The 18,779-nt window shown below is 42.4% G+C and overlaps 1 protein-coding gene across 1 annotated transcript in view; it reads right to left on the reverse strand.

The window, feature by feature from the left end:
* Positions 1 to 18,779, reverse strand: part of FAM107B (family with sequence similarity 107 member B) — a 232,542-nt gene that overhangs the window by 124,617 nt on the left and 89,146 nt on the right. The window contains exon 2 of the mRNA XM_047065049.1: positions 15,849 to 15,909. Coding sequence (XP_046921005.1) covers positions 15,849 to 15,909 — 61 coding nt within the window. The remainder of the gene's footprint in view (positions 1 to 15,848; positions 15,910 to 18,779) is intronic.

Here is an 18,779-nt window from a genome sequence, read left to right on the forward strand (position 1 = left end):
ACATTTGTCCAAACTATAGAACGTACAATACCAAGAGTGAACTCTGATGTAAACTATGGTGTTTGGGTGATTATGATGTGTCCGTGTGGGTCCGTCAATTGTAACAAGTGTTCCCCTCTGGTTGGGGATGTTGATAATGGAGAAGGCTATGATGTGTCCGTGTGGGTCCGTCAATTGTAACAAATGTTCCCCTCTGGTTGGGGATGTTGATAATGGAGAAGGCTATGCATGTGTGCAGGAGACATATGGGAAATATCTGTACCTTTTGCTCAATTTTGCTGTGAACCTAAAACTACCCTAAAAAAAAAAAAAAAACTCTATTGAAGATAAAACTCAGCCATATTCCTTTGCTCTTACCATCTTACACACTGTCCCAACTTGAAACCGCCAGCACCTGAGGTACATCCCATAGTTCCCTGGTAGGATGAAACTCTAGTCACCAAACATGATTATTTTCTTAATAACCAACCCTTGATTGACTGCCTACCTTATGCTATTTCACTTCCCCTCCCCACTACCTATGCTTCCTGGGATCTCCTCCAAAGAATTTGTGCTAGAATCCTTGTCCCAGGATCTACTTCTGGGGGAACCAAATTAAGGTAACTCCTGACAACTTAGCTTATATAACATTGGCAGCCCTATCTGTAAGGGAGGCTGGGAAACGTAGTTTTATAGCTGGGCATCAAACCACACCCAACAATATCACAATCCTGTGGCTAAAGAAGAGAAGATGAATATTGGATAAACAATTGGCAGAGATAAGTCATGTCCACACATAATTATAAGTTATGGGCCATAAGAGAGGTGTTGGGGAGATTACTTCTCAGTATGTACTCCCTTATTTCATCAAGACCTCAGAACTTGATTTGGACCTTTTAAGCCTAGGTATGATTTTAATAGATGAATAAGTACTCTGACAGTGATGTGTGGGATGGACAAGAGTGGGTAAGATCCAGAGGCAGAGAGATCAGTTAGGAGGAGCGCTTGGGTGGCTCAGTCAGTTAAGCATATGACTGTTGATTTTGGCTCAGGGTCGTGAGATCAAGCCCCGTGTCAGGCTCTGGGCTGGGTGTGAAGCCTGCTTAAGATTCTTTCTCTCCCTCTGCCCCTCTCCCACATTGTGCGTGAGCTCTCTAAATAAATAAATAAATAAATAAATAAATAAATAATCGTTAGGAAACTATTAAAATACTTTGGGCATGGGGGTGGGGGAATAATGACCTAAACTGGAGTGTGACAGCAGGACCGGAAAAGTTGGAATAGGTATGAGAAATACTGCAAAGAAACTCAATACAGAGGTTAAGTGGAAAGTAGGAATCAAACATAACACTGAAGCTAAAAACCAAGATGGAGGGAAACAGAAATTATACAGTTGGAGAGAAGAGTCAAGTTTGGGGGGAGTTTGTTCTTATCTGCTTCTTCTAGATTTCAACATAATATCTTAATAGAGTGAAGCAGATTAAAAAACAAAGATCCTCGGGGCGCCTGGGTGGCGCAGTCGGTTAAGCGTCCGACTTCAGCCAGGTCACGATCTCGCGGTCCGTGAGTTCGAGCCCCGCGTCAGGCTCTGGGCTGATGGCTCGGAGCCTGGAGCCTGTTTCCGATTCTGTGTCTCCCTCTCTCTCTGCCCCTCCCCCGTTCATGCTCTGTCTCTCTCTGTCCCCAAAAAAAAAAAAAAAAAAAAAAAGTTGAAAAAAAAATTAAAAAAAAAAAAAAAAAAAAAAAAAAAACAAAGATCCTCAACTTCGCCAAATCTTGGGCGGGGTGGGGGGGAGTCAAGATTCATTTATTTCATCTCAACCAAAGCATGACTTCATATACCCAGGGGAAATTCCAGGAACTTGCCCTACTCCAGGGTGCCCTCCATACAGGAAACCAGGAGCATTAGCCTTCCTAAAGGGCACCAGATCTAAGATCCCTGCTGATAAACGTGCTCAAAGCAGAGACAAAATCTACTCACTCAGTATGGTAGTGCTCAGAAATTCTCAACTCTGTTCAGAAGACATATTGGTATTTGCAGAGTTGCTGAAATGGCTAAGGGTATACGGCATTGGACTCAACTGGGCCTATGTTGGGATAAACTAAAGTTTTAAGGTTGAGTTTCCTTATCTGCAAAGTAGGGACAATGTAGTACCCACTCCATAGGGCTGTTCAGAGGATTACACAAGAAATTCACATAAAGCACTTAGCATAGCACCTAATGCATTGCAAGTACTTAGTAAATACTAGCTAGTGTCATTGTTAGAGTATCCGGCAAACATGTGTACCAGACATTTCATGTTCAGTTGTTAGAAAAGGACAATTCAGAGCATGCGATCCTGAATACACTCAAGTCAAAAATGGCAGCTGGACCAGATGAACTCCGGATACACTCAATGGGAGCAGAGAAAGTGTGGACACCTGAAGGAAGTAACATGATGTTCCATTTTCCTTAAACATTTTCCAATGGTTGGATGGACCTGCATCCTATGAATCCACTTTATAGCAGAGCAGCCATGAAAAGAATGCAGACACAAGAAAAATGTTAAAGCTTGAACTTCTGGAAACGTGGCTGTTAGGGCTGAGGGCATAAAACCAACAAGGCGAGACTTGAGGCCCTGTATCGGTGCTCAACACAGAGGGCAGGCTCCAGAATGTTCGTTGAACACATGGATGAGTTAACCATGTAACCAAATGAACTGATGCCACAGTATTTACAGTGACAGCCAAATACTAGCACTGGGCCTCTGCCAAACGTGCCCTGACTTTTCAAGTCCTTGATCTGGTTCTGCTTCTAAAAGCCAAGGGGGCAGTGTGTCCCTCTTGTCAGTTTCTCCTTGGATAGGAAAGCTGAAATTTTCCACGATTACTATATACACTGGAGTCATGCTTGATCGAAATCCATCTAAAAGGTGCCAGGCACACGGCCAGATGAGCAAATGCTCACAAAGGGAATGTGACATCAGTCTTGCTGAGCAAGAGCAGAAACAGAAGTCCTTTACCACAGCCCTCTCAGTGGGAACACCGTGACCCCTTAGCTCCCGTGAAAGGAAAAGGACTAGAGAGGCAGGTGTGGCCCCAGAGCTGTCCCTAGTCCTCCAATGTCCTGTGTCATTAAGGTGTGAGCTGGGGCTGCACTTATAGCTGTTCAGCCACACCCATCCATTAAGTGGTTCCCCTTCCCGGTGGTACCCTTCAGAGTCGCAAAATGTTTGTACCACTCCATTATCGAAATCATGAGAAGCCTCTGAAGAGAATGGAATTAGCCTCTGACCCAGAAGAAAATGTAACTGCGGGGAGCTTTCAGGGAACTGTGTGAAGATCGCTGGCCGAGGTCAGCGTTCACCAGCTTGATGCGAGCTAGCATTTCCTGCCCTGTTTCCATGGCAATGGCCCCCACACAATCTCACCTGCTCCTCAGACACAGGCAGGATGGGGATGTAACCTCTCAGGGATGCGACACCAGCTGATTATTATTTTTTATCACTTAGGAAGGCAGGCCGGGTTTGGCCAGATTTTTCAATTTCTCAAGAGATATCAGAACCTAGATTTTTACAGGAAATTTTCCAGGATTTAAACACTGGCAATCATTTTTTTTTTTTTTAATTTTAAAGACTGCAGGCCAAAGAAAACGTATCTGACTTTGCCCTATTGGTAACGCCAGTCCTAAGCAGTTAAAAATCACCATTCAGGTTTTCAGAATTACTCACTGTTTTTGAATAGCTGTGTGGAACACAGACCACATACCAACCCTCAGCCATAATTTGTTACAGAAAATTCACTTAACATTTTACTATGGTATTTTATTGTCTCTTTCTCATCATCTCTCTGTGATGAAGGGTAAGGAAGCAGAGGTGTTCTTTTCTAAGCTGTTTTTTAAAAACAGGCTCAAAATAAGGTAAATGATTATTCAAATTCACATAGATCCAATCAATAACTCAGCTGAACATTAGAGCTCATGTTTGGGACTCAAAAATAAATGGTTTTGTGACTCAAATCCACTCTTCAACTCATGTCAAGTGAGTTCAAAATGAGTCACAATGTGGCAGTATCTAAGCAACTATGCTTTGTGATAGTCAACTTCGAGATGGAAAAATCTTATTCCTTCTTAGTAATCATTCAACACCCCCCAATTAATGGGTAAGGACAGAATGCTGCATTCAGAAAAGGTTGGAGAATTTTTTTTTTTTTTTTTTTGAGAGAGAGAGAGTGCACGGCCACACAGGGAAAGGGGAGGGGGTGGGGGAGGAACAGAGGGAGACAGTGAATCTGAAGCAGGTTCCATACCCCAGGTGGAGCCCAACTTGGGGCGGCACCGCATCACCCTGAGATCATGACCTGAGCTGAAATCAAGAGTCAGAGGCTCAACTGACTGAGCCACCCAGGTGCCCCAAGGTTGGAGAATTTTTAAGAAGCTTAGGAAGGCCACCATTTTGACCAGTTAATGAGGTAGTAATCAAAGCAGCTAGTTTGCATTTACATTAAAAACAATATTTTCAGATTTTTTTTGTTTGTTTTTTGGTTTTTGTTTTGGTTTTGTTTTGGTTGTGAGATCTTAGGCTCACTGATTATTTTGAATACATTGTGGTGTGTTGAACGTGGTGCCGGTGCCAGGGGCCCCTGTCTCGTTATGGATGCCCCCAGAAGCCGTGTATGTGGGAGGTGAGGGCAACAGCAGGGGGGGCAGTGGGAGGAGAAGCCGGGAGGAAGGGCCACCAGCTACTTCTGTGGGTGACAGGGGGCTTGGCGCTCGGCGGCAACTCTGGGGCTCCAGGGCAGGGCGTGTGCCCCACAGCTGGCCTCCCCAAGGGGCCAGGGAGCAGAGGTATTGCTTCACTAGGTTGCAGGAGCGCTTGCTTGAGGGCTACCGAGGGGGGTCAGAGCAGGTTCTGGAACAGAACCCCTGAGGCAGACACCTGCAGGCCTGGAAGTGGGGCGTGTCCGCAGAAGTGGAGGTGGGGGCACGGTGGCCACACCCCCCAGCTTCAGCAATCCTGCACTGCCACCATCCCCCCTCGGAATCTGGATGGTGGCATTTTCTCAATGAAGTGCCATACAAAAATGACTTTAGAACAAATTTTTTCAACCATATGGCTTGATCTGTGCTCCTCCCATATACAAATTCTGGAGCAGTGGCTGACCCACCAGGAATCCTTAAGTGGGTGGTGGGGTCTGACTGCCATGAAGCCAAATTGAACCCGGCTGAGTGAGGGAAATAAAGACGCTGACCTTAGGGGACCCCCTAGGACCAAAGAGCCACTTCATTTAAACGTTTGCAGGGATGGCACAAAAACAGACACATAGACCAATGGAATAGAATAGAAACCCCACAACTAGACCCACAAACGTATGGCCAACTAATCTTTGACAAAGCAGGAAAGAACATCCAATGGAAAAAAGACAGTCTCTTTAACAAATGGTGCTGGGAGAACTGGACAGCAACATGCAGAAGGTTGAAACTAGACCACTTTCTCACACCATTCACAAAAATAAACTCAAAATGGATAAAGGACCTGAATGTGAGACAGGAAACCATCAAGACCCTAGAGGAGAAAGCAGGAAAAGACCTCTCTGACCTCAGCCATAGCAATCTCTTACTCGACACATCCCCAAAAGCAAGGGAATTAAAAGCAAAAATGAATTACTGGGACCTTATGAAGATAAAAAGCTTCTGCACAGCAAAGGAAACAACCAACAAAACTAAAAGGCAACAACGGAATGGGAAAAGATATTTGCAAATGACATATCGGACAAAGGGCTAGTATCCAAAATCTATAAAGAGCTCACCAAACTCCACACCCAAAAAACAAATAACCCAGTGAAGAAATGAGCAGAAAACATGAATAGACACTTCTCTAAAGAAGACATCCGGATGGCCAACAGGCACATGAAAAGATGCTCAACGTCGCTCCTCATCAGGGAAATACAAATCAAAACCACACTCAGATATCACCTCACGCCAGTCAGAGTGGCCAAAATGAACAAACAGGAGACTATAGATGCTGGAGAGGATGTGGAGAAATGGGAACCCTCTTGCACTGTTGGTGGGAATGCAAATTGGTGCAGCCACTCTGGAAAACAGCGTGGAGGTTCCTCAGAAAATTAAAAATAGACCTACCCTATGACCCAGCAGTAGCACTGCTAGGAATTTACCCAAGGGATACAGGAGTACTGATGCATAGGGGCACTTGTACCCCAATGTTTATAGCAGCACTCTCAACAATGGCCAAATTATGGAAAGAGCCTAAATGTCCATCAACTGATGAATGGATAAAGAAATTGTGGTTTATATACACAATGGAGTACTTACATGGCAATGAGAAAGAATGAAATATGGCCCTTTGTAGCAACGTGGATGGAACTGGAGAGTGTGATGCTAAGTGAAATAAGCCATACAGAGAAAGACAGATACCATATGGTTTCACTCTTAAGTGGATCCTGAGAAACTTAACAGAAACCCATGGGGGAGGGGAAGGAAAAAAAAAAAAAAAGAGGTTAGAGTGGGAGACAGCCAAAGCATAAGAGACTCTTAAAAACTGAGAACAAACTGAGGGTTGATGGGGGGGTGGGAGGGAGGGGAGGGTGGGTAATGGGTATTGAGGAGGGCACCTTTTGGGATGAGCACTGGGTGTTGTATGGAAACCAATTTGACAATAAATTTCATATATTGGAAAAAATAAAAAAAAATTTAAAAATTAATAAACGTTTGCAGGGAAACGTGGGTAAATACCAACAAGAACACCAACAACAACAACAATCTTTGAGATTTAAAAACTTCACCTTTTCTCTCCTACCTAAGAGCCTTTGTGACAATGACCAGCTGGAACCTCTACATGATGATTTCCACTGTCCGCAACCTGAGAACAGGAGGAAGGGGACACCCCAAGGACAGAGTGGGCTGGGCATCCAAACGCACAGCATGTGACACAAGCCCCAGCTTTCTAGTCTGGGGACAGGACATGAGCGGTAGAAGTGGGGAGAGAGGTTCCTGCAGGATGGAAACACTGGAAGACCACCATTTTGTGGTCTCGTGTATTTCCTGTAAGTGCTGCTTCATCATTGCTGCTTTTGTGTATTAGTGTTGCCTTCACAATCCTGTCTGCTCTAAGGGATTCTTACAAACACCCAATAACAAATTTTAAACAAACAATGAAATAATAGAGGAAAGTAAAATAGCATAGAAACATCTTGTGATACACACACACACACACACACACACACACGCACTCACACACGCACACGCACACAAATTAGGCAATTCTGCTCCAAGTATTGCCACATTGAAAATTCATTCCTAGTAACTGATTCATTTTATGACCTGGATAAACTTCTGGAAAGCCTCGTGTCTCCAGAAGTACTAAGGGGACTAGTACTTGATAAAGCTACCAAGGTGTCTTCTGGGGTGCGTGGGCACAACACCAAAACCAGGCATTGCCTCTGCAGGTGCATTTCAGCTCCTCTTCAAGAAACAGGTGCCTGGTCAGTCAACCATACATCAAGGGTGCCTTGAGCACAGAGACCTAAATCAAACTCTCACTTTTATTTATGTTTGTGTTTTCTCATTTATGAGCAATAAATGGTCTATTTAATTTCCTGAATAAAAGAAATCTGGAAATGATTAGCTCTCTGCCCATGGAGAGGGGAGAAAAACCAGAAACTGCTCTTGGGTGACCCTGAGGAGGATGGACGCTGTGGTTTCAGAGCTGTGGGTGGTAGTATCGCTTACTGGCTGTTGCCTAGGACAGCACTGAGAACTCAGAAACCGGATTTCTTAAGTCTGACACGTTCTCAATGCAAAATAATATTGAGCTAGGAGCAGAGTGGTACATCTCTAACAGGCAGGCCAGGAAGTGTCCTTTCCTGCGTGAAGGAAAACCATTGCTGCCTTGTGTTGCCAAAGACAAGAATCATCCCCACTCCCTCCCCACCACCGCCCACCAGAGAAGCATGTTCTTGGATTCGAGGGCAAGGCCAATTGATTTAACAGCAAAGAAAATCTAGCTGCACTCTCCCCCCACCCCATGTCTTTCTCCTACTTACACTGATAATGCAGGACCTGTGAATAAATTCTAGAAACATCTTCCTCCTTACGAATATCTGTTAGAGCCCAAACATGGCCTCCCCATCCAGTGGTGTTTTCGTTTTTGGATTAGGGATTATATCACTTCTGCAGGTGCTTATTCCTCTGATAGACCATCACTTCTTGGGAAGAATTTATATGACAGTGAACATTCAGTCAACTAGTATTTGAAGTAGAGACAAAATAGTGGGACTCCTTAGGCTAAAACAAAAGCATAGTATCCAGGTCCCACACAGGAGTGTAGGGATCAGGACTTGGCTGGAAGTCATCTGCAACCCAGCAGCATTTTCTCTAATAAAGGGCCTCCCAGAACCCACAGACTGTCCTACAGGCAAGGGAACGGAAAGAAGGTAAACTCAGGCACAGGAAGTACATTTAGCTCCTTGAAGGCAAGCCTCATGTCTCCCTCATCTTTGACCACCACCCCCCACCCATGGTTCTCTTCATGTTTGTTAGAGCCCCAGCTGAAAAACAGTTTTGATATTAAAAGTTGTACTATAAGCCAGACTTGATCATTCATGCATGCACTCATACTTTAGTCAAACAACCATTTATTTTGAGCTCTTTCATATTCCAGACATTGTGTTGAGAGCTGGGGGGAAAAAAAACAAATAGAAAAATGCACTCAGCGTTCAGATTCTGGCTGAGCTCATTGCTTCAGCGAAAGTTTAAAAGAAAAGAGCAAGCATTCCCTCTTCGTGCAACAAACATTTATTGAGCACCCACTATACATAGGGCTCTGTTGTAGGCATTCATGATGTACACAGTGGCCTATAAAATGCTCAAACACTGCTGCCTTCATGGAGCTCATTCTAGAAGGGGAAGACACACAAAGAGTAAATAAAGGACATGGTGCGCCAGAGTGGTAAGTGGCTTTCAGACAAGCAAGATGGGGCAAAGAGGTTAGAGTTGAAGGACAGATCACAGTTTTTTGCTCAGGTTGGTCAGGGAAAGGCTTGCTGAGAGCAGAGCCCTAACAGGAGGTAGGGACGGAAGCCATGCAGACCAAGACATCCAACCATCCCATATAGAAATTTAGGGATCAGGTCATCTACAGCCCCCAGCAGCATCTTCTGTGATTAAAAGGCTTCCTAGGACCTCAGACTGTCAGTTCTAAGGTCAAGGGGATGGAAAGAGAGTAAACCCAGGACAAAGGAAGTGTACAGCATCTTCTGTTTTCTAACTTCCTTACCTGAACAGTCCTCTATTCATTCTTTGGCCCGCACCTCGGAAAAATCGGTAAGGAAAATAAATAACCTTTTTTTGCACAAAGTGGGGCGTGACTGAAATACAGTTGGCTGGGTGGAAAGCTCATTTTGACTGTTCTACTGTGACATGAAAGTTAAGACCAAACACTTTATTTGTCTGAAATGCCAGAGAATAGGTCATTTTCTCACCTCCCAAGGCTCCCCGCCAAAAGTGTCGCCTTCCCACAGGGGGCCAGCCTCACACACATGCACACACACACACACACACACACACACACACACACATGCACACGCACACACACGGCGACATCATGTCGCTTAAGCAGCTGTTCAGTGGAACCCTGGTCTCACTTCCTCATAAAGGTTACAAAAATACATACATTTTTTTTCCTTATTGCATTCATTTTTACTTGAAGAATTTTAACCGTTTGGGGTTTACTTCACACACAAGAAACCTACAAACCACAGGAAATGAAAACTTGACAAAATGCAGATGATACAGACAGCCAACTCTGAAAGCGTGCCGGGCCCCACTCAGCGGCAGGTGACCTTTAGCAAAAGGAGTGTTCCAATGAAATGTTCTGACTGTCATAAAATAGCTTCGACTTGTCCGACTTCAGCCAGGTCACGATCTCGCGGTCCGGGAGTTCGAGCCCCGCGTCAGGCTCTGGGCTGATGGCTCAGAGCCTGGAGCCTGTTTCCGATTCTGTGTCTCCCTCTCTCTGCCCCTCCCCCGTTCATGCTCTGTCTCTCTCTGTCCCAAAAATAAATAAACGTTGAAAAAAAAAATTAAAAAAAAAATAGCTTCGACTTACAAGATTCTCCCATTATGATCTAAGTGTTGCAATCTTGGGGCCCCCAAAAGCCCCAGCTGAGTGCAACCAAAAAGATGATAAGGATTCAGCAAAGTGTTCTTGAATTTTAAACACATTTGAAAGTTGCTTTAGCATTCAAAAATATTTGGCCTGCTTTTAAAGCAACGCACGGGCAAGAAAAATGGCAAGACAGAGCCAACATTTTAAAAACACATTTTACTTTCTTTTTGAAATATAGCCACCAGAAAGGGTGCAATTCATTAAAAAAAAAAAAAAAACTCTCTCAAGAAAGCATAGCTGCCCATTCATCTGTCTCCCCGTCCACAAGGGAATGAATGAATAAACGAAGATAGGATGTGCTAATCTCCGAAAAGTGGTACTACATAATTTTTATCATTTAGCTAAAGATAAGATTAGTTTGGGCAAGATCTGGAGTTTCTTTATGTCAGCTTGTAAACCTGAGTCTCTGTACTGAAAAGGTAATGCTCAGTTTTAACCTTGCTCAATATTGATGCCTTTTATAGGCTGTTGTGTGTATGTGCAGTGCTTGGCTTGTTCCAAGGGCCCTTCCATGGAATAGAAAGAGATTAAATTAAGCCTCATGGCAAAACTTCTCCATGGGAATGCAAGCTGGTGCAGCAACTCTGTAAAACAGCATGGAGGTTCCTCAAAAAACTAAAAAAAGCACTACCCTATGACCCAGCAATGGCACTACTAGGCATTTATCCATGGAATACAGGTGTGCTGTTTCGAAGGGACACATGCACCCCCATGTTTATAGCAGCACTATCAACAATAGCCAAAGGATAGAAAGAGCCCAAATGTCCATCGATAGATGAATGGATAAAGAAGATGTAGTATATATATACAATGGAGTATTACTCAGCAATCAGAAAGAATGAAATCTTGCCATTTGCAACTACATGGATGGAACTGGAGGGTATTATGCTAAATGAAATTAGTCAGTCAGAGAAAGACAAAAATCATATGACTTCACTCATATGAGGACTTTAAGAGACAAAACAGATGAACATAAGGGAAGGGAAACAAAAATAATATAAAAACAGGGAAGGGGACCAAACAGAAGAGACTCATAAATATGGAGAACTGAGGGTTACTGGAGGGGTTGTGTGTGTGTGGGGGGGCGCTAAATGGGTAAGGGGCATTAAGGAATCTACTCCTGAAATCATTCATTGCTTCACTATATGTTAACTAATTTGGATGTAAATTTTAAAAAATAAAAAATAAAATAAAAAAAAAAACTTCTCCAAAAGTCAGAGCAACCACAGAAGGTTCTGGGAAAGGAACACCTCTCGTGGCAATGCAAAAGGGAAAGAAAACCTACAGAAGGAAAGATCTGGGAGCAGATGGCAAAGTGAGCCATAGAGACCAAAATGTCTGCCAACTGTGATGTAGCAGCCGAGAAATGAGGCACCAAATCAGGTGAGAACATGTAAACCCTCCCCCTGTCCTTGGATACTTCCAATAACTGGCTTATCTTCAGAGGGTCATATTGTCAGCTCCTTGCTGACATATAGATCCTTCTGCTTGGAAATATGTTGTCCTTCTTGTCACAATTAGTAAAGTATCATTGTTTTTCTCTGTTTTTCACATAACACCATGGCCACCTCAAAGGAACTGTTACATATGGAAATCTTTCCTTCACAATATCTCCACTCATATCACCATTTTTCATGGGTCCATTACCTCATTCTTCCTTTTCCCTGTGCAGTTATAAGCAGAATGTTGTAGGAGAATGATGCAAGATATCTCCAAAATTGCACCTTTGCATAAAGGATCTAGCCTCACTTGTGCACAGACATAAAACTTGGTTTTAAGGAACACACAGTCTGATGGAATCTTCACTGAGCATCCCAATGATTCAAGGCCTTACTCAAGTCAAGAAAGTGACTAACCATACATTGTGTCTGTAACCAGAAAGCACTCCTCTTCTTACCTGTTTGCTAATGTTTAAAGTCCTTTTAACAGCCACCAAATTTTTTCATTCCATAGGTACATTTGCACCATAAAATACCAATAGGCTGTAGAAGAGGCAACATAATCAGGTAAATTAATTACGTACCAATGTATACATGCCTGATTGCATGTTCTTTTCTTTTAAAGCTTATTTATTTATTTTGAGAGAGAGAGAGTTCACATGAGCAAGGGAGGGGAGAGAAGGAGGAGAGAAAGAATCCCAGGCAGGCTCCATGCTAGCAGGTCATAGAGCCTGATGTGGGCTCAATCTCATGAACGGTGAGATCATGACCTGAGAGGAGACCAAAAACAAGATGCTCAAACCACTGAGCCACCCAGGAACCCTGCATGTTGTTTTGATGGTAGCAGAACTGGGGATCAAAGGTAGTGAGGAAGGAACCCCACTGTGGAGGGGCAGGGCCTGGAAAGGGCAGTCTTGAGGCAAAGGTAAATTTTATCTATCTGATGATGAACATGCCTAGCACTGGTCTTGCTAAAATGAAGCACCAGCTGACAGCCACTCATGGTGTATCACATTAAAAGAGACTTATTATAAATGGGCACTCTATCCACTCAGCTAATATATCCATAAAGTCAAGGGGAAGTGCTCCCTGATTCTGAGTAGGCATTAGGGTTCTATTACACGCAGGTCACTTACTTAAAAAAAAACCCTCAAATATACACAGACACTGAATTATTAGAGAGCAAATGACAGGTAATGATGATGGTAAAGTTTAAACACACTCCCAATTAACCTGTTCTAGCCCCTGGGTGGACCCTGCAAGTATAAATTATAGATCTCAGGATAAAGTGACTGATGCTTGAGGATTAGGTCAGCGGCCACAAAAAGAGGCTGAATGCCAAATAGGTATTGCTTAGATTCATTATATAGTATTTAGTTTTCACTTTATAAATATCCTGGCTAATGTGTCTTTCTTCACAAAAGGATTTCATATCTATTCTTCAAGACCCAACTCGTATGCTGCAATCCCTTGGATAACTTCCTGGATCTGCCAAATTGAGTTTCTCTCACCTCATCCCCCCACTCCTGTCTGTGTTTTAGCATGCACTGTATCAGACCTGTTGTCTTAGCCCTCTGTGTCCATGTTTTAGAGACATTATTTAAGTACAAGCTCTAAAGGCAAGACATCCACAGAACCCTGCTTTCTCTAGAATTTACATTTTACTTGTTTTTTAAAGGGTACAATTTCTCCATAATTTACATTTTCCTTTTATTTGTTTAATGGCTGCATTTCTCATTTCCCCACAAACTCCATGAAACATGGAGTCACGTCTGTCCTAGTTACCACTCTAAATATGGCATTATTCCTAGCACAATGTCTAGCACATAGTAGGCATCCAATAAACATTTCTTAGTTATTGTATTTTATGTTCATACTTTTCAAATAACCTGGCAGACACAACTTACACATAATATGATTTCAAAGAATGGTTAATAAACACAGTATATCTGAACTAATGGACGAAAACTAGAGGCAAAGTACACTAGTGCCACAGTGTAGAGATGCACTTTTGGGAGTAAATCCTGAATAAACGAAAGGGGCTCTGTAGTAAGTCCCAAAGTTGGTGAACCCAAGAACTTTTTAGAAGTAGTGAGAAATTTTTGCATTTTCTTCTAAAAATTTCTACTTAGAGAATAGCATTATTTGGTGTTTTTTAAGAAAACAGGTGAATATTTACTCACAATCCAAATTCTAAAGCCATACAATTCAATCACAAAGAAATGTGGATTATAGATTTCTAACTAAACTGTGTCCCTCTTTTTCTGCAGAATTATGTTCATTGGGATCTCTGACTCCAAATGTATTTCTGGAGGAAAATCTTTACCACTATATACATTTCTAGTAACACACTCGAAGGACTTAAAGATTGAAGAATGCTAGCAGACTGTTTGAGAATGGGATCCCTGATTTCTCACTCAGAGGTGTCATGTGGGATGTGTTGGAGTCAACTCATGTCTTAGAAAAGCTTTAGTGAGTAGTTGTGCCTTCACAACATGTGAGGTAGTCAAGTCTTTGGATGTGAACAAATGCCTTCAAAATCTAGTGGGCACTATACCAAGAGAGCAAGTGATACCATTTATAACAGCAACCAGGAAACTCAAAATCTCTTGGCCAAATTTGCATTGACCCAGCAATGGCCATTATCCCAGCCTTCTCTAGCTGAGGAACTGAAAATCAAGAGTGAGTGTGCAAAAGTAGCATTCAGAACAATTTTCATGGGTATGATACACAAGCTCCAACTCTGCCCACTCTATACCGCTACTTTCAAACTCCAAAACTCCTTACGAGCATCATCAGCTCAAGGAAGCTTCTTAGATTCTACTTCCTCAATGTAACCAGAGGGCTTTGGTTGTATCAGTCTTTTCACATTATTTCTTGTGTTCCAAACACATCTATGCCTTAGACTTTTGTTTTCTTGAAGGCATGTGTCATGTCTTATGCTCCTTTATAGCCCAATCTAAAGGGTCTACATCTAAAGTAGCTACAGAGTTGGCTCACATCAAACCCACCCTACCTGTATCTCCATTATACAGAGAAAGAAAATACCTTGCATATAGTGGACACAAAGGACTCAAGTAAGAATTTACTGAATGACTACCAGGTTCCAGCCACTGTCCAAGGTGCTAAGATACTGTTAAATAAGACGGGCAAGGTTTCTACTCTCTAGGGAACAATAAGTAACCAAACCAATCCATAGAAAGATAATTTTAGATTGTCATAAGAGTTATGAAACAAATAAAAATGGGCAATGACATGAGGAGTGGTAGGAAGGAATGACAAAGTGGCCTCAGGGAGTAGACATTTCAGTGGATACCTGAATGATGAGAAGGAGGCAGCGAAGCAAGGATCTGCAAGGGGAGAGTGTCCTAGGGAGAGGCACCAATATAAAGCAATGTTTGTTATTGCTGAGGATAGACACTTGGGAGGGGTATAGAGGGAGATGGTGGAGATGCTTAATTGTTAATTCTCTTTCCTCCATCTATATCAGAGCAGGGTGCCACCTCTCCCCCCACTTTGCATTTTTTTCATTACCATTTCCATTTTCTCAATCCTGCTCTCTGATTTCCATTAAAATGTAAGAACACGAGCCTCTGCCAGCAGCAAACACATCTGGATCCCTCTTCTAACCCCTAAACATCTAAAACACCAAGCTAAAATTCATTTGAATACAGAAGCAGAGACTTAGCTTTCATCATTGTTAGGTCCATTCAACTAATGTTTGTTTTTATGAGCATTGCATGTCATTATCCTTACTGATCATAGTCAGAAACTAACTTATGAATTTACTCATCACTGTTTCTTTCCATAGTATCTCACAGGGAGTCCTATTATGGGGTAAATAGTCTTAGCAAAGCAGCGTATTTCACTATGCACTAACATAAAAAGAAACCCAGCAAATGCAACTAAGTATCATTTCCCAAGGTAATCATAAAAACTTCAGTGAACAGCTACGCTACTTATTTTAGTATTCCCAAATTTGAAATTTCTTCATCATTATCATCATTTACTTCATTGCAAGTATTTGTTCATCAAGAACTGGAATCAATAAAAGAAAGAAGAGAAGCAGCTAGTTTCGGCATGATGACCAGATTGTCTAGATATCGTGCCTGGAATACATCACAAGCGACATTTCTAGTCATGTTTCCAATCATTTGGAAAGTCACACAGACTTTCTCTGGCAACATGCAAAGCTTTTGGATGCTGCAAGCCCTGCTGTCAGCAACAGCAGCCCAGAAAAGGAGGCGTCGCACTGAATGTACTCTACCTGATGCCATCTTCTGTTCCAACTCGAGACATTTAGGTTCTTCCCGGGAGTCCTCTTCTTCCTGAGTTACAGCCCCACAAACCAGAAAAATAGGGAGACATTAAAAATATGCACTAATTTACATAAACACTTTCTGCAAACCTACTGAATTAATATGAGTTCAAGATCTGAAAAAAATTAGACCAAACACTTAACGAACTGAGTCTTTGGACAAGCAACAAATTCAACACCAGATGTTGCGTAGAATAACTACAGGGGTGCTGGGTTACAAACTCTAGGGTGCCAGCACAGGGAAGTGTCTATGGATGTGGTCCCTGAAGCAATACAATCCAGGGGCCCTCAGTGACTAACATGTTTGGGAGCATCGATTACTTAGGCAAAGTTGTGGTAGGTTCCTCCACAAGTCAGATATTCCACCAGCATGGTGTAACAAAAAGAATTATGCTTTACTCTTCAATATTCAAAGAGCTGATTTCACCTACTTTTGAAAAATCTATCACCATTCAGTTATTTTTTATCTCTGGGAAGTTGAGTAAACACATTCTTCTCTGAGTTCCGGTATGGTATTTTTTAATGACATTGTGACTCCTGTAGCATTGCTGAAGTAGACCGAGCTAGGAGTGAGGGAGGTAAATTAAAAAGAATGTCTACAAGATGCTTTTCTAATTCTGTCTGCAAGATGACTTTACACTGATTCCCTCACTTATTTTTTTCCTTCCTTGAACAAATATTTGAGTGCCTTTTATAGGCTATTTCTGTGGGACCTTAATTTCTATGCAAGATCCCTTCAATTACACTGCAAGCAGTTGTCTACTCAGCATCCTTCCCAGACTGGCACACTTTCTGCACATATTTTGTTCCTCCAAAGAATGTAGCCCACTAGAAGATGTTTTGGACCACAACAAAGCATGGGGGTGTGGAGTTCCATAAATGATAACCAAGGCTACTCTGTAACCAAAGTGGAACAATGGAACTCAAAAATTGATATTATCCATGGTAGGAGTACTCCCCCATTTGTTGTGAGTTTGCAGCTCCTAAGTACTATCTCATCTAGATGAGAATCCATCATACTCTCAGGCTTAGTAAGATAAAGAAGTGTTCTTTTCAACTCATGAAGAATAGTTTCTTTAAATTGTCATCCAACTCAACTTACAAGGGAATTGATTTCACCTATGTTGGGAACAAATGCTTTTCCAGAGATCAAAAATCATCTTCAAATGTTCATCAGGGAGCAGTTCCAAAAACTTATTCTACTTTTGAAACCCATGAACCAGTATTGGCATGGGTGATGTGAGTAAACACGCGTTCAGTTCAATTATCTCAAATTTAAAAGTTGTAAGAAATTTTAATGATAATTGCTTCCAAAATTATAGTTCTAAAAGGGATGTGAATTAATACTACACCAAAGGGCATGTAAATGATAGAAAACCCCATTATACATAAACTAACTACAGCACCTAATTTCTTATTTCACAAGGCCAAACAGGACTGTATATAATGAAAACACAGGAGTTATTTTATAATACAGCTACAGGGAAAGTCTCTCAAAATGCCCAAATAACCAAATAAAATTGTTTCATAGATGAAAGTATTCTCCTTTGAGCCTGTAACAGTGTTTACTTTTTATTGCTTTGAATTCCAGAATTGTGAAATAATGTAGCCCTTCAGCTTTCCTCCGAACATATTATTTTATTTTAAAGTGGCCCTCCCCCAATTTTTCTCATTAAATAGTAAAAATTGCAAAGCCCTGGAATGATCTGCAGATGGAAGGATATTTGGAATCTTCTTGGCTGGAGAGCTCTCAGCATAGAATAAACAAGCATCTGTCTTCGATAGTGTAAACTATGTTCTATTTAGAGAAAAAAGACTGAGCTTCTTAGATTCTTGTGTTTCTTCTCTTCAGTGCAAGTCTGTGATTTGCTGAATTTGTTCTCACTGGCTTTTCCCCAGAAGAGCTAGAATAAAATGACAACAGTCCAACTGTAGTAGACATCTGTTGATTTTGCTGCCTGGCATTCACTCACTCTATCTAGTAAGTGTGACCCGGTTTCCTCTTTAAAGTCATCCTCTTCCACTCTTCACCAACTGTGGCTCCTATGAAACCAGCCCAGAGCTCCATGGACCTCCCTCCATACTACTTACTCCAGGGGTGGTCATGTGACTCAGGGCAGGCCCATCAGTCCACTGCATTTCCGTGTGATTGGTTCGCAGTAGTCATGTGACCCAATCAAGGCTAATGATAGATTTCCTCTGGACTTTGGAATAGGAATTTGACTCCTATTCTTTTTTTTTTTTTTTTAATTTTTTTTTTCAATGTTTATTTATTTTTGGGACAGAGAGAGACAGAGCATGAACGGGGGAGGGGCAGAGAGAGAGGGAGACACAGAATCAGAAACAGGCTCCAGGCTCTGAGCCATCAGCCCAGAGCCTGACGCGGGGCTCGAACTCACGGACCGCGAGATCGTGACCTGGCTGAAGTCGGACGCTCAACCGACTGCGCCACCCAGGCGCCCCTAAATTTGACTCCTATTCTTACCCAGTAAAACCTGAAGCGACTTTGAGGTTTGGACCTGGTGCTGTCACACGCAGCTGAGACAGACATCCACACAAAGAAAGGCAGAGCCAAGAGATGGACTGATACCGAGTCCCGGTGATATCATTAGAGCCCCAAATCCAAGCATTCCAGAAGAAAGCTTAACCTTGGACTTTTCAGCCTAAGTCAGCTATTATGTTCCTTTTTCCTAAACACACACACACACACACACACACACACACACACACACACACATTTAGGGGCACCTGGGTCCTCAGTCAGTTAAGGGTCAGACTCAATTTTGGCTCAGGGCATGATCTCTTCCTGGGATGGAGATCTGTGACAGACTCTGTGCTGTCAGTGTGGAGTCTGCTTGAGATTCTCTCTCTCCCTCTTTC

This window comes from Lynx rufus, unplaced genomic scaffold, assembly GCF_022079265.1.
Source record: "Lynx rufus isolate CCGP_SWC_20201006 ecotype Redwood Valley unplaced genomic scaffold, mLynRuf1.p SCAF_7, whole genome shotgun sequence".
Lineage (NCBI taxonomy): Eukaryota > Metazoa > Chordata > Mammalia > Carnivora > Felidae > Lynx > Lynx rufus.